Below are 12,849 nucleotides of genomic sequence, written 5' to 3'. Positions count from 1 at the left end.
CCTCTTGTAATGAAGAGTTATTGAAAAGTGGACTCTACACATGAAGGGGTGTAACAGGGTAGTAAAAGATAAAGAGCCCTCATGGTGCAAGCAGCATATCAAAGCCCTATGATGATGAAGGATAAAGCTACAAATACAGAAGACATTTAATATTACAGCTGTCCCTCCCCATAGTTAGGGGAGGGTATGCAGACTACAGGCAGATTTGTCCATCTAGAAATGTTGCTGTCTTAAAAACAGGCGATTGGAATTGATTTGGGGGTTTTGAGTATTAGGAATTAATGATTCAAATGTCAGGGGGAATTAAAAGCTTGTTGGATGAAGCCAAGTGTGGCCATCCATTTGAAGGAGTCAGCCAGGTGTGAAGGCTGTTAAAATGTTCACGGATCCGAGCTGATTTCATCTAACACCTGCAACTTGTGGGAATTTTTCCCAAATGCACAGTCTTTCCCTAAAACAGTGATGAGGACCGAGAGAATAAGACATAAATATAGATAATGGATGATATTGTTGTCTTCTTACACAAACTACATCTTATCCATTAAGTACAGCATACACATGCATGCTAAATACACTTGAACTACTTTCCAGTCCATGCGTGACACTATAGCTGTAATGACAGCTTACCGTATGAGCATGTGCACAATTAAAAATAGCTTCTTAGCATGGTTTAATCCGGGCTTCATTTAGAGAATCCTCATGTGATTCCTTCCACCTATTTTGCATTGCAAAATACATCGATATAATTATCATAATGGGGAATTTTAATGTGAAAAAGCTTCAAGGATGACAGTCAGACCAGCTCATCAAGTGAGCACATTTTGTCTACATGGTCCAAGGCCACAGTGGATTTTAATCAGGCTGTTAGTGGATGCTGCTGCACAAAAAAAGGCTTTTTTTAAGGGATGTTCAGATAAGTGGGAGAAAGTTTCTGTGGATGTGTGATTTACCTTAATTTAATGATAAAATTAAAAAAATCTTAAGATAGAAATTGAAACCCTAATGATTATAAATCCTTATGACAAATGTAAATAACATGGTCATAATCTTAATCTCACCTGCTCCTCTTTCTCTTTTGTATTCCAGGTCCCCTTTGCATGAACTAACATGGACACAGTGGTCATCAGTCTCCTGCTTCTGGGAACCACAGTCACGATGGTCCATGCATGTCCCAAATACTGTGTCTGCCAGAACCTCTCAGAGTCTCTGGGGACTCTGTGCCCCTCCAAAGGCCTGCTGTTTGTCCCACCGGACATCGACCGGCGAACTGTGGAGCTACGACTAGGAGGCAACTTCATCCTCAAGATCTCCACTCAGGACTTTGCAAACATGTCTAGCCTCGTAGATCTCACCTTGTCCCGCAACACCATCGGCACCATCCAGCCTTTCTCCTTTATCGACCTAGAGACCCTGAGATCGCTGCACCTGGACACGAACAGGTTGACTGAGCTTGGACCTGATGACCTTCGAGGGCTTGTCAACCTGCAGCACCTGATCCTCAACAACAATCAGTTGAATCGAATCGACAAAGTGTCCTTTGACGACTCGTTACTGACGTTGGAAGATCTGGATTTGTCATATAACAACTTGCGCAGTGTGCCTTGGGAGGCCATCCGCAAGATGGTCAACATTCATCAGATGAGTTTGGATCATAACCTCATTTACTTCATTGCTGAGGGGACTTTTACAGATTTGGATAAACTGGCCCGTTTGGACCTCACCTCCAACCGTCTCGCGAAGCTCCCTCCGGATCCCATTTTTGGACGCTCTCAGAGTAATGTAGTGGCGAGCACTCCTTATGCTCCTCCGCTCTCGCTAAGCTTTGGTGGAAACCCATTGCACTGCAACTGTGAGGTGCTTTGGCTTCGAAGGCTGGAGCGTGAGGATGATATGGAAACTTGTGCTTCTCCTGCTAGCCTAAAGGGCCGCTACTTTTGGTCTGTTCGTGAGGAGGAGTTTGTTTGTGAGCCCCCTCTGATCACTCAACATACACACAAGTTACTTGTGCTGGAAGGCCAAACAGCTAGCTTACGTTGCAAAGCAGTTGGTGATCCAATGCCCATGGTGCATTGGGTTGCACCTGATGACCGTTTGATCAGCAACTCCTCCCGAGCGACAGTGTATGAGAATGGAACCCTGGACATCACGATCACCACACCCAAGGATTACGGGACCTTCACTTGCATAGCTGCCAATGCTGCCGGGGAATCTACAGCATCCATTGAGCTGTCAATCATTCAGCTTCCCCATCTGGGTAATGGTACAAACCGTACCACGCAGTCCAAATCAGGGCTTTCAGACATAACAAGCTCTACCAAGATCAGTAAAGGGGAACCTAAACCTCTGCCGGAGAAGGTGGTGTCTGTTTCAGAAGTGACTGCCATCTCTGCGTTGATTAAGTGGACTGTTATGAAGCCAACTCCAAAGGTCAAAATGTTTCAGCTTCAGTACAATTGTTCTGAGGATGAGGTCCTCATTTACAGGTAAGAATCATTAATGAACCTCAATTTCATCCAAGTAGGACCCCAGACCTTTCTGGTCATTTTCTTAAATTAAGTCTGAGGTGTAATCTCCAGCCCCAGAATACTCTCTGCTTAGCTTCTTGAGTCGATTGTTAATTGTTTGCAGGGTGAGTACTTGAGACGCTCAGTTTCTCTGAAGTGTTACTCAGAGATCAACATTCATTTTTCTTAATCCTTCTTGAGGTTTTTTTTCTCCCTGGAATGATAATTGTGTTCCCCAAAAGACCGAATAGAGAGTACTTCTTTTTTTTTTTTTTTTTTTCAGCAAAGAGAAATATGAAATCCTTGCCCTGAAACATTAATTAGGAATCCAAGAAGAAAAAGGATTATAGACTCTCATTTATATGTATCCTTCCTAAGCTGCTCAAGTCCATAAAGTGTAAGCCCGGAGACTGCAGCATGAGGATCTTTGACTCAGAATTCAATTTCCTATGTCATATGAGACAGTGAGAGGAGTGACGGTCAAACAAGATACTTGGACAGGAAATATAGGAAAGAACCACGCTGTGAGCTTTAAAGGTGCAGGGTAAAGTTGAACAGAAAGCGTATATCTTTTTGCTAATCCTGCTCCAGTATCAGCCATGATTACAAAACAAAACAGAATAATATCTGAAGAAAAATAAACCCCTCCGTCTTGCTAATGTAGTTTCAGACTTTGAAGAAGACTGTCTATTGGTGAAAGATCATTTATTAACACAACAATGAGCTCTGAGGTCTGCAGAACTAAAAACAAAGCCTTAAACTTGAAGATTTATAGCTGTTCAGTCTGCAGTTTGCTCCCCCCTCCTGGAGCCTCATTTTCAATTTAACAACAATCAGCAACCTTCCCCTGTTTCTTAAGTCCCACCTATTCATTTATCACTTTACGTAAGCTCCCAATTATCAGCTCTCATCCACTTATTGAAAGATTCAGCTTTTGCCAGTTATCAATCCGAAACCAAATACCCTCACTTATTGAGAGCTTTCTCCAATATCCCTTTAAGGTCATTCCAGAATGTGCACTTTCCAAAACTTGCATGATTTGGGGGAATACAATCAACATCATATACCAAACCAAACTTGATACTCACTCTGCTATTTGTTTTGATCAGATAAACCACATCAGACACATGAACCTGTTTTTCAACAGACTGCCAAAGTAAAGAGCATCAGCCTGCCATCGGCTTTTCTGTGCAGACTCTGCGGTCACTGCGGTCCTATCAGTTTCCAATGTCCTTGCATAAACTCCCACAGACCATTGTGAGCACACATCTGGTTACTTACGTTCAGCTCTAGGGAAAATTAAACTACATTGCACTCACTTATTACTCAATGTCAAATGTCAGAATTCTACACTTAGCCATATCAGGAGGAGGGTAGAATTTCAACCTAGCTATTTTAACGGAAATCCAACCCAAACATCGGCACTCAGATTCAGTATAAAGAAAAAACTCCTCACGCTGCCTTTAAATACGACGATAGAATCAAAGCACCTAGCATTAACATGCTGAAGATGGTAATTAAGGCATCAGCCAATTTGGTCAAGTGGCCCTTTTGTGGATAGCAGTGACATCACTTTTACAAACACTGAATTGCTGTTAAGCCCCAACATCCAGCCCAATAGTTCACCCTGTGGCATAGCTCCGTATCATTTACCTGTCATGTGCATTCAGAGACGGGCTGCTTAATAAAAGATCATTGACAGAATGAGGAAAGGCAGAAAGCCTTGTTATTAGCAGGGAATGTGAGATTAGAACTGCACACATTATTAAAGAAAGACATTATTTTGTTCACACACTGTGAATGCAGCTCAGCAGCCCTGTGAATTCAATAATGAGGTGTTTATCTGATTTCCTTGCTTGCACACAATATGCCAGTCTGTCATGTAGAGGAAAAGGGAACAAAAAGGAATTCAAATACCTTTGTTTCCAAGTGATAGAAGCGTTTCATGATTCATTGAAATTCCTTGTAAAAGGCCTTCATGAATTTTATTTTAAGCCTACACAATTGAAAACATTATTCTGGTATGACCTTCTTCAACTGAAAATTATTTTTCCTTGTACTGATTTGCAGCATTTTAATTAATTCCCTGAAAAGTGATTATTTTAATGGTAATCCTGATTTTGTTATCAGGCCAGGACTATTACTAAAAACCATCACAATACACTTCAATCGTCCTATCACCTATTTTCACACATTAATTACCTGCGCTTTTTCATCCCTATTATATTTCATGGTCTCATTTAGCTAATAGCTTTTTATCATTATAATAAGGATTTATGGTTCCTAATGAGTGAGATAATATACAGTAGAAAAGGACCTAAAGCAATAGATGTATGAGTGCTTACACAGTCACTCTCGTGCTCTCTTTTTTGCATGTCAGAAGAAAAAAAATTGAGCTGAATGGAAAAGATAATGAGTAAGAGAGGCCCACTGCTGTTTTTGAATTAATATTGATATGACTTCACTACTCACACATGCACACCTACTGTGTCCCTCTAGCTAGCTGACACAGTTTCCCAGGGCACTGCCCGCACTCAGGCAATGGCATGATTAAAAATCAATCAGAGCCACGAGGGGGAGGAGAAAGATTATGTGACTTCTCTCAAACATGTGAGCCAACGCTGCGTCCTCCTAGTTATGGAAAAAGGCAATTAAGGATGAATAATGGACTGCATCCCCGCTAGAGTCGGGGCTCTGTGGCAGAGTCACTTCAGTGGGATCAAAGCTGTGCGTGTATAAACTCCATGAAAATTGTCAGCCAACAATGGATGGATCACAGAGGAATCTATTTTTATGCAACTTTATGAGTGAGGTTAAGAGTCTTCAAGGGGGGGGTTCTACCTACACACTGGTTATTGTGCGACAGTAGTTGATTGTTACTCCACGTTTAATAGGTTATGCCTTTAGGGAATACTGGCAGCTTTATAAAAGGGCCCTGGTTCACATATTTTGGCATCTGCATAATGGGGGCATGGCTGGTATAGCTTAGTTTGTCACACAGGTCATGGATCAATTTCTGGTTTTGACTTCCAGTCCCCACTCTCAACCCACATTTCTATGGAAGCAAATGTGTTCCAAAATGAAAATGAAAATGCTAATTTGAAAACCAAATTGCATTAACAGAAATGCTTATCATTAGCATTACGTGACTCATAACTAAAACTAATATTCAATAATCCCAACATCGTAATTGTAATCTTCAACAATGCTTATTATTTCACACAATTAAATTGAAAAAGATTATGTTTTTCTTCAAGTAAAAAAATGCATATTCATTCTGAAAATTGAAGAGCATTTCTGTGCATGCATTGTAATTTTCGAATTTTCTTTTTCATTTTAATTATTAATATAATTTAGCGGGGCATTTTCTGAAAATGAAAAAGGAAATGTAATTTCCTTTTTAATTTTAACTGTGTGAAATAATTAGCATTGTTGAAGATTAACATTAAAATGCAAATATGATTATTGAATATTAATTTTAGTTATGAGTCACATAATGCACCCATATTTGGAAAATGAATAAGCATTTCTGTTAATGCAATTTAATTTTCAAATTTGCATTTTTATTTTTATTTTGGTACATATAGGCTTCCATACATTTGTGTCTCCTCTTCAAGCTTTCCTATCAAACAGAGGCTAAAACTGAAAAAAATCTTTAAAAAATGCAAAATAGACTTCCTAATTCTTGTTGCTGCAATCATGCTTTATCAAAGTAGGGTTCCCACCTTCCTTTCCCAGCGCCAACTTATGTTTCCTTTAATTGTTCTACTTTAACATTTACCTTTCACCGCAATTTTTCAATGTTGTTTTGGCTCAACAAAAAGGTCTGTCTCTGCTTTAATGCCTATCATAATAAAAATCAAGATATTGTTATCATGGTTATGTCACATTCCCCACATTATCTGCATATATATTTCATGTGACATATAACACTGTTATGCTATAAAACGAGACCATTGCTTTGCAGTTACTTTGTTTGAATTCAGTCGTTTAGACAAAGCTGGTTTGCTCTTTAACTGCTTAAGATATGAGGTACGGAAAATGTGAAGATACCTTTAAGTCTTTCTTCTGCCTCCTCCTCTCTTAACTATCTTTAACATGACGCCCAAACAACTCATGCTGACCCATCATGGCTCTTGAACTGTAATGATAATGAAGTGTGTTTTTAGCATGCCTGTAAATTGTCCTCTTTAATTCGACATCTCCATCATGCCCCTACAACATAAGATGCAGGCAGCAGAGTTAATTACACTTTACAGTCAGCTTACAGAAACAAATGCTTTAACAGTGGCAGCTCTTGTTTGACTAGTCAAGCACAGCAAGGAACTGCATGTCAAGGCAATCAAGATTAATGTTTGAGGGGGGAAATTTAAATAGCTTACCTTTGTTCCATTTCCACTTTGAGCACAGAATGTCTTAGGATTGCTGTTTGATTACATCTGAAGAGAGAACACACATAAGCATTACACATAAAAAGTCTTAAATTTATTTTCATTGGACATTTGACAGCTCCAGTGTTTTCTCTGAAGTCTAACTAGACGTATAACTTGGGCCAATATGTTGCTGAGATCAAAACACAAAGTTTCTTCAGCTTTAAAATGACTCCAAACACATCTGTGAGAAATAAGCAACTGCAACACTTTTAGTTCAGTCAAAGCAGTGAGGCTTCGACAATCAGTCATATTTAAACATCTGGAAGAATAATAGAGAGCGTTAAAACAACTACATGCAAGTTAAATGAAATGTACAAGATATTACATTAGGCCAAAACAATGTTCTAAGAGTGGCCATTGTAGACTTATCTCATTACTATTGCTCCATGCATAACAAATGGGATATAATGGGACCAATGAAGTCATTTTTCTGAATTACTCTCTGCATATAAATAGCTACTTAGCATACTTCATTTTGCTTTTTTTAATCTCCCTGCAGCATTACAGATTAAGCAAGTGTTGCTTTTCATCCTAAAGTTCTAGCCTTGTCTTGAACTCCCATCGCAGTTCTTGATTTTTGATATTTCTTTATTTCTCTCTGTCTCTCTTCAGGATGATTCCAACGAATACCAGAGCATTCGTCGTCACAAATCTTGTCCCGGGGATGCAGTACGACCTGTGTGTCTTGGCCATCTGGGACGACAAAGCCACAACCCTCACTGCCACCAACATAGTCGGCTGTGTCCAGTTCAGCACCACCGAGGAATACCCGCAGTGCCAGTCTCTCCACAGTGGCTTTCTGGGTGGCACCATGATCCTGGTCATTGGCGGCATCATCGTTGCCACGCTGCTGGTGTTCATCATCATCCTCATGGTGCGGTACAAGGTGACCAGTGGCATCCAGACTAATAAATTACCATCTGTGAGCAACACGTACTCGCAGACTAATGGGGGATTGAACAGGTTCAATGGTGCCCCTCCACAGGTCAAGTCCACTGTGGTGGTCATGCGTGAGGAAATGGTAGAGTTCAAGTGCGGATCCCTCCAGAGCAGCCTCTCTTCATCCTCATCCTCCTCTCACTCATTAGACAGCCAAACAGGAAGGAAGGCTAATGACCGCTACAGCATGCAGAGCAGTGAGTGCAGCACGCTGCCCAGCAGCAAGTTCAGGAGGCACGGCGCCAAAGCACGACCAAACCTGGACAACCTTTTAGGGGCCTTCACCGCACTGGAGCTGCGAGGGGTAGTGAGGGACCACCAAGGGGCTTCTGGCCCCTCCTCCACCTCTACTGCTGTGACGACGGTGGCTGTGGCTCCTCTGTCTGATAAAGAACCCCTACTTGGGAGGGCTGAGTCCACCACCATGCTGGGACGTCTACTTGGGCTGCCCCAGGAGGGTAAGCCCAAGAGGAGCCACTCGTTTGACATGGGTCATGTGGGGGCCTCACAATCTCGCAGCAGCCACCCTCGCAGGATTAGCAACATCTGGACTAAGCGCAGTCTGTCTGTAAATGGCATGCTGCTGCAGTATGACGACAGTGAGGATGAGAAGCCCACGTTTGAGAGCTCTGAGTGGGTCATGGAAAGCACAGTTTGAGTGCAGTCGGTCTAAATGTGAGATCCATGACCAAACGATAAATCTATGTCAGGAACACGAGTGCGGAGGCAAGGATGTTCCTGATGGAACCTGCCTTTGGGTATCACATGAATTTCCTCCATGTGAACACTCTCTAATCAACTATGTAAGAAAAGACACTCATCTGTAAAGATTCCTGGCCATGAGCTCAAGTATCTGACAGTCTCTTGAAGTATTTGAAATACTGTCCTGATTCAAAAGAACATCAAATCTTGAATCGTGCTGATAGAATGGTTCCCTCTCTGCAGGGCACATGAGAGTGTCTCTGAAAGGGGAAAGAAAGAAAGATAGAAGTGGATTTACTACGTCTTTATCAAAAAACTGAATGCCAAGAGGATTAACCACAACCGTGGTGAAGTATATGAGCATCACCATGTCTTGAGCCCTCAGTGTTGTTCCACCGGGACTACTGCAACATAACAGAGAAGGACTGGAGGGGTGAATAGAAACAAAGTCATTTTTATTTTCATGAGTTTTTCTATCATTTTTACTATTTATTATTTGAGGTGACTCATCAGCAGACAGAGGCACAGCTCTTCAGAGGTTATAAATGTTCACACACACACAGCTATCCCTTCATAGACAGCCAATCCTTGTTAGTCTACACCTCTCTGAGTCAAATTTCAACCAATCACAGATCAAAAGTCGGTATTTTTTCGAAGCACAGCACAGCCCTATGCCCTAGTTATCAGCAACACAGAACCACAAGCCAGTCTGGTATTTCTACCTCAGGGTATGTATCATATGAGGTTATTTATATTAGAAAGCAAATGGGAATTAAACACAACTCGAATGCACACAGCAGACCCCGAACAGCTCAAGACACGACGGTCTTTGCTTATTAATGTTTCAAAAGTGATTTAATCTTCAGCCAATCAAACTCTACTCTTGTCCTGCTCAGGTTGACTTCCTGCTCCGACTAAATGTCTTTATGAATTTGTATACATTCCCCATCGGTTAGCGTTGTCGACAGCGGTCCCTGTGGGCTGAAAGGCGTTTGATGTAAACAGAATGTTTGCCTCGGGGTTCGGTTTCAGAGGCCATCAGCACATATTACAGTCACCTGATGGGAATAGTCTTTGAAATCCAACAAGCCCACTTAATCTTTCGCTTACCCAGAGCAGTTTACGTTATTCGGCTGTAACTCTCTTTGTGTTACACAAACAAGAGAGTATTACAATTACTCATTAGCCTGGTTATTTGCTGCACTGAGTTCAAATTGAAGTTTATGAGCATGGTAAAGGCCATTAAGCTGTTTGGAAGAGAGCATTAAAAGGAGAGGGGAGAAAATGGCACTTTTTAAGGCCCAAACACTGAGAAATATCTGGAAATCTATTTCATGAGATAGCACAATACAAAGGCCTTTGTTGGTTTATGTATCATTTAAATTTATTCATCAAGAGAACCCTTTATTTTCCATTCACTTTCATTCTGAGCTGTACATTGCAGAAAGATATTTTGAACTAGTGGCTCTTCAGATTACTGCCCCTCAAGTATCTGAGACATCTCTTCACACGTTTTGATGCCTTTCTCGATATCTAGGGGCCTCTGCTGCATTTCACAATGTGGAGTGGTCATCATTTTTTTTATTATTGTTTCCTTCCTAGGTGTACCGTTCTGTATATTGGCATTTTTTTTGTACAATAACTGGGTGAGAATGTAAACAGGGGAAAATTGTGCAGTGGTACTTTTATTTTCATGTGAAGCAAACAGTGGGAAGGTGCTTTACCGTGGTGTACCAACTTGGTCATTGTTAGTTGGCTCACTGGAATGGGAGTTTACATTTTACAAGTGAAGGAGTGGCAGTTTTAAAGGGTCAGTTCACACAAAACTAGTGTTTTGATACTTTAGATTTGTTCTTCCTGTGTTTGTTGTCCTGTGTTTTCTACAGAGTACTTTAATCATATTGTTTTGGCTTCCTAAGGGGTATACATTCTTTGAAGGGAATTTACTGTGATAGTGGACGTTGTAGGGTTTTTGTGTCAATGTGTGCCTTAAGCAAAAAGTCTGGTGATACACTCTTTTATGTTCCCTGTTAACAAATCATTTCCCACAATCACAACCTAGATAGATCTTACACACAAAACACTATCATGATGTAGTTAATACATGTGTAATGATCCACTTTGAAAATAGTCCATTACAGGCCATTATGAGTAACATCAGGGAAGATTACAGCGCCCATATGTTATGAGAAACTTTAAAATAAGTATTTCTTTGGTGAGACATGGGTAGGAAAGAAAGAATAAAAGAGAGACATATTAATAGATAGGAAATATCCCTAGTGGTATATAGTATAGTTTGTCAGCAGTTATTCTTGCTACACTTTCATATGCATTTTCCCTCAAGGGATCTTTAGAAACCCTCATAGCTCTGACAATTGTAATATTTGTCACAGTTCATGTCAGTGAAAAAATATAAGTACTGTGGTGGATGATTTGACCAAAACAACCCAATCTTTTAATGGCAGACAAGGCTTCCACAAAACATGCCCAGCTGTGCATATCTCTAAAGCAAATATCTTCCAGTAAATGTAAAGGAAGTAGAGGGTTGCGCCGCATTACTGAATAAAACCATTTGAAATCCTGAAAATGAAGTCATAAATTTAAAAGAATACTTTAATGAAAGTATAAGGATAACATTGATTAACATAAGGACGTTATATAATCATAATTCTAACATATGGTTAGCCTGCAAGTTACCTTGAAGAGGAAGATCAGAGATTAGTGCTGCCTGCACTAAAATGAGGAACGAGGATCATATTGTAATGTCATACTTTGGTATAAGTTTGATAAATACCTGAATACCCAGTTTTTTTTTAACATCAGCACCACATTGTCATAAGAATCAGGATTGTTAATCGACTGTGCAAGAAGCTGAGACTATTCTGAAGAAAGGCAGGTTAATAGGAAGCCCGAGCATGCTTCTTCAACCACTGTCTAACCTCAGCTGCTGAGTACAACTTCAAGACCCAGTTCCTCATTTTAGTTCATTATCAGCAACTGAGTACTGACCTTAGACAAGTTTTGCATTTGCATAGTGTTTCCTTGAATAATCCTGCAGCATTATTTGGAAATTTTAGATGAGTAAAATGAAGCAACACTGCAGTTATTCCTAACAGTAAATTATGCAGTGACATATTTTTTAATACACGTGCACATTAAGTGTTTTGCACATCTTTCATACTGGAGTGGGAAATGAAAATGAGAAGGTGGATGTTTCAGACCCAGAGTAAAAGAGAGCCAAACGTCTAAATGGCTAGAGAACACTAGATATAAATAGTAACATGTTTTTTTTTTGTTTTTTTTGTGAACTGACCCTTTAATCTGCTTTCTCTACTTGTGACATCATGTAACCTCCTTTTCCACTCTGCTAACTAAGAAGACAGTTTAAGTGTGTACTCGACATAGTCATGATTCTCACCTGAGGTTCTAGGACAAAAAAAAGGAAAAAAAAACTGTTTCTGTGTGAAATCATTTTGCTACAAAAGAATATAAAATATTGATGAATTCCTATGAACCAAACTGACTGTTTTGTGTTTTCTCTTCCTGTAACGTCTCACAGATACACTCTTTATTGTACCATGTGTCTTATAACATGTCTGATTGCTATTAAGTCCACATTCTTTTGAACTTGAGCCACCCTCTTTCTTGTCCTCAGTGCAACACACAAAGAAGCTAATGTAGCATCTTTCCTACCTTGCTGCCTTTGTTTACCGCAGATGAGCCACAGGTGTTCCTCCTGAGGTCCAGCTGCTGTAATCTGGCCGGTCACTGCTGACTCACCCCAGCTGCCCTTATTACAAATAACCAGTACATGCAGCTCCTGGCCAAAGCCCATAATAAGGCTTTAATTCATATAATCTGTCAGGAAAGGTGCTTACCGCAGCACAGAAGAAATATAATCTCCACAGAGGCCCAGGCATTGCTTGATAAGACAGAGATATGCACCTGCTGGGGGCTCAGTAGGACTGAGGCCTCTGGATGTGGTAAGGTTGTTATTAATAAGGTTTCTGCTTTGGACAAGAAAGCATGTGTTTGAAAGTTATCTGGCAGTAACAACACTTTGGTAAGAAAGAATAGTTTTAATTAGAGAGATTGGATCATTTTGTAGTTGTATCTATACGAGCAGGTAAAACATTTCACAATGCTTGATATGAAAATGCCTTGAAATCAGATTAAATGTATCATAACTTGAAGAAAGGCCTCTCTCATAAAGCTGACAATAACCTTGTTTGCTGTTTATCACAATGTATTTCTCTGTGATAGATGCATTA

General features: G+C 40.3%; 1 protein-coding gene across 2 annotated transcripts in view; it reads left to right on the top strand.

Moving 5' to 3' along the window:
- The window catches only part of LOC117806657 (leucine-rich repeat and fibronectin type-III domain-containing protein 2), a 265,838-nt gene extending 253,746 nt beyond the window's left edge, over positions 1-12,092 (top strand). For both annotated transcript variants that reach the window (XM_034675640.1, XM_034675639.1), the window contains 2 exons: positions 1,087-2,483; positions 7,550-12,092. In XM_034675640.1, the coding sequence (XP_034531531.1) occupies positions 1,108-2,483; positions 7,550-8,534 (2,361 nt within the window). In that variant the 5' untranslated portion in view covers positions 1,087-1,107 and the 3' untranslated portion in view covers positions 8,535-12,092. The remainder of the gene's footprint in view (positions 1-1,086; positions 2,484-7,549) is intronic.
- The last annotated feature ends 757 nt before the right edge of the window (positions 12,093-12,849 follow it).

The sequence above is a fragment of the Notolabrus celidotus genome, chromosome 22 (assembly GCF_009762535.1).
Source record: "Notolabrus celidotus isolate fNotCel1 chromosome 22, fNotCel1.pri, whole genome shotgun sequence".
NCBI classification, from domain to species: Eukaryota; Metazoa; Chordata; class Actinopteri; order Labriformes; family Labridae; genus Notolabrus; species Notolabrus celidotus.
The sequence above is the reverse complement of the archived record's forward strand: the minus strand, read 5'-3'. Positions and strand labels throughout refer to the sequence as shown.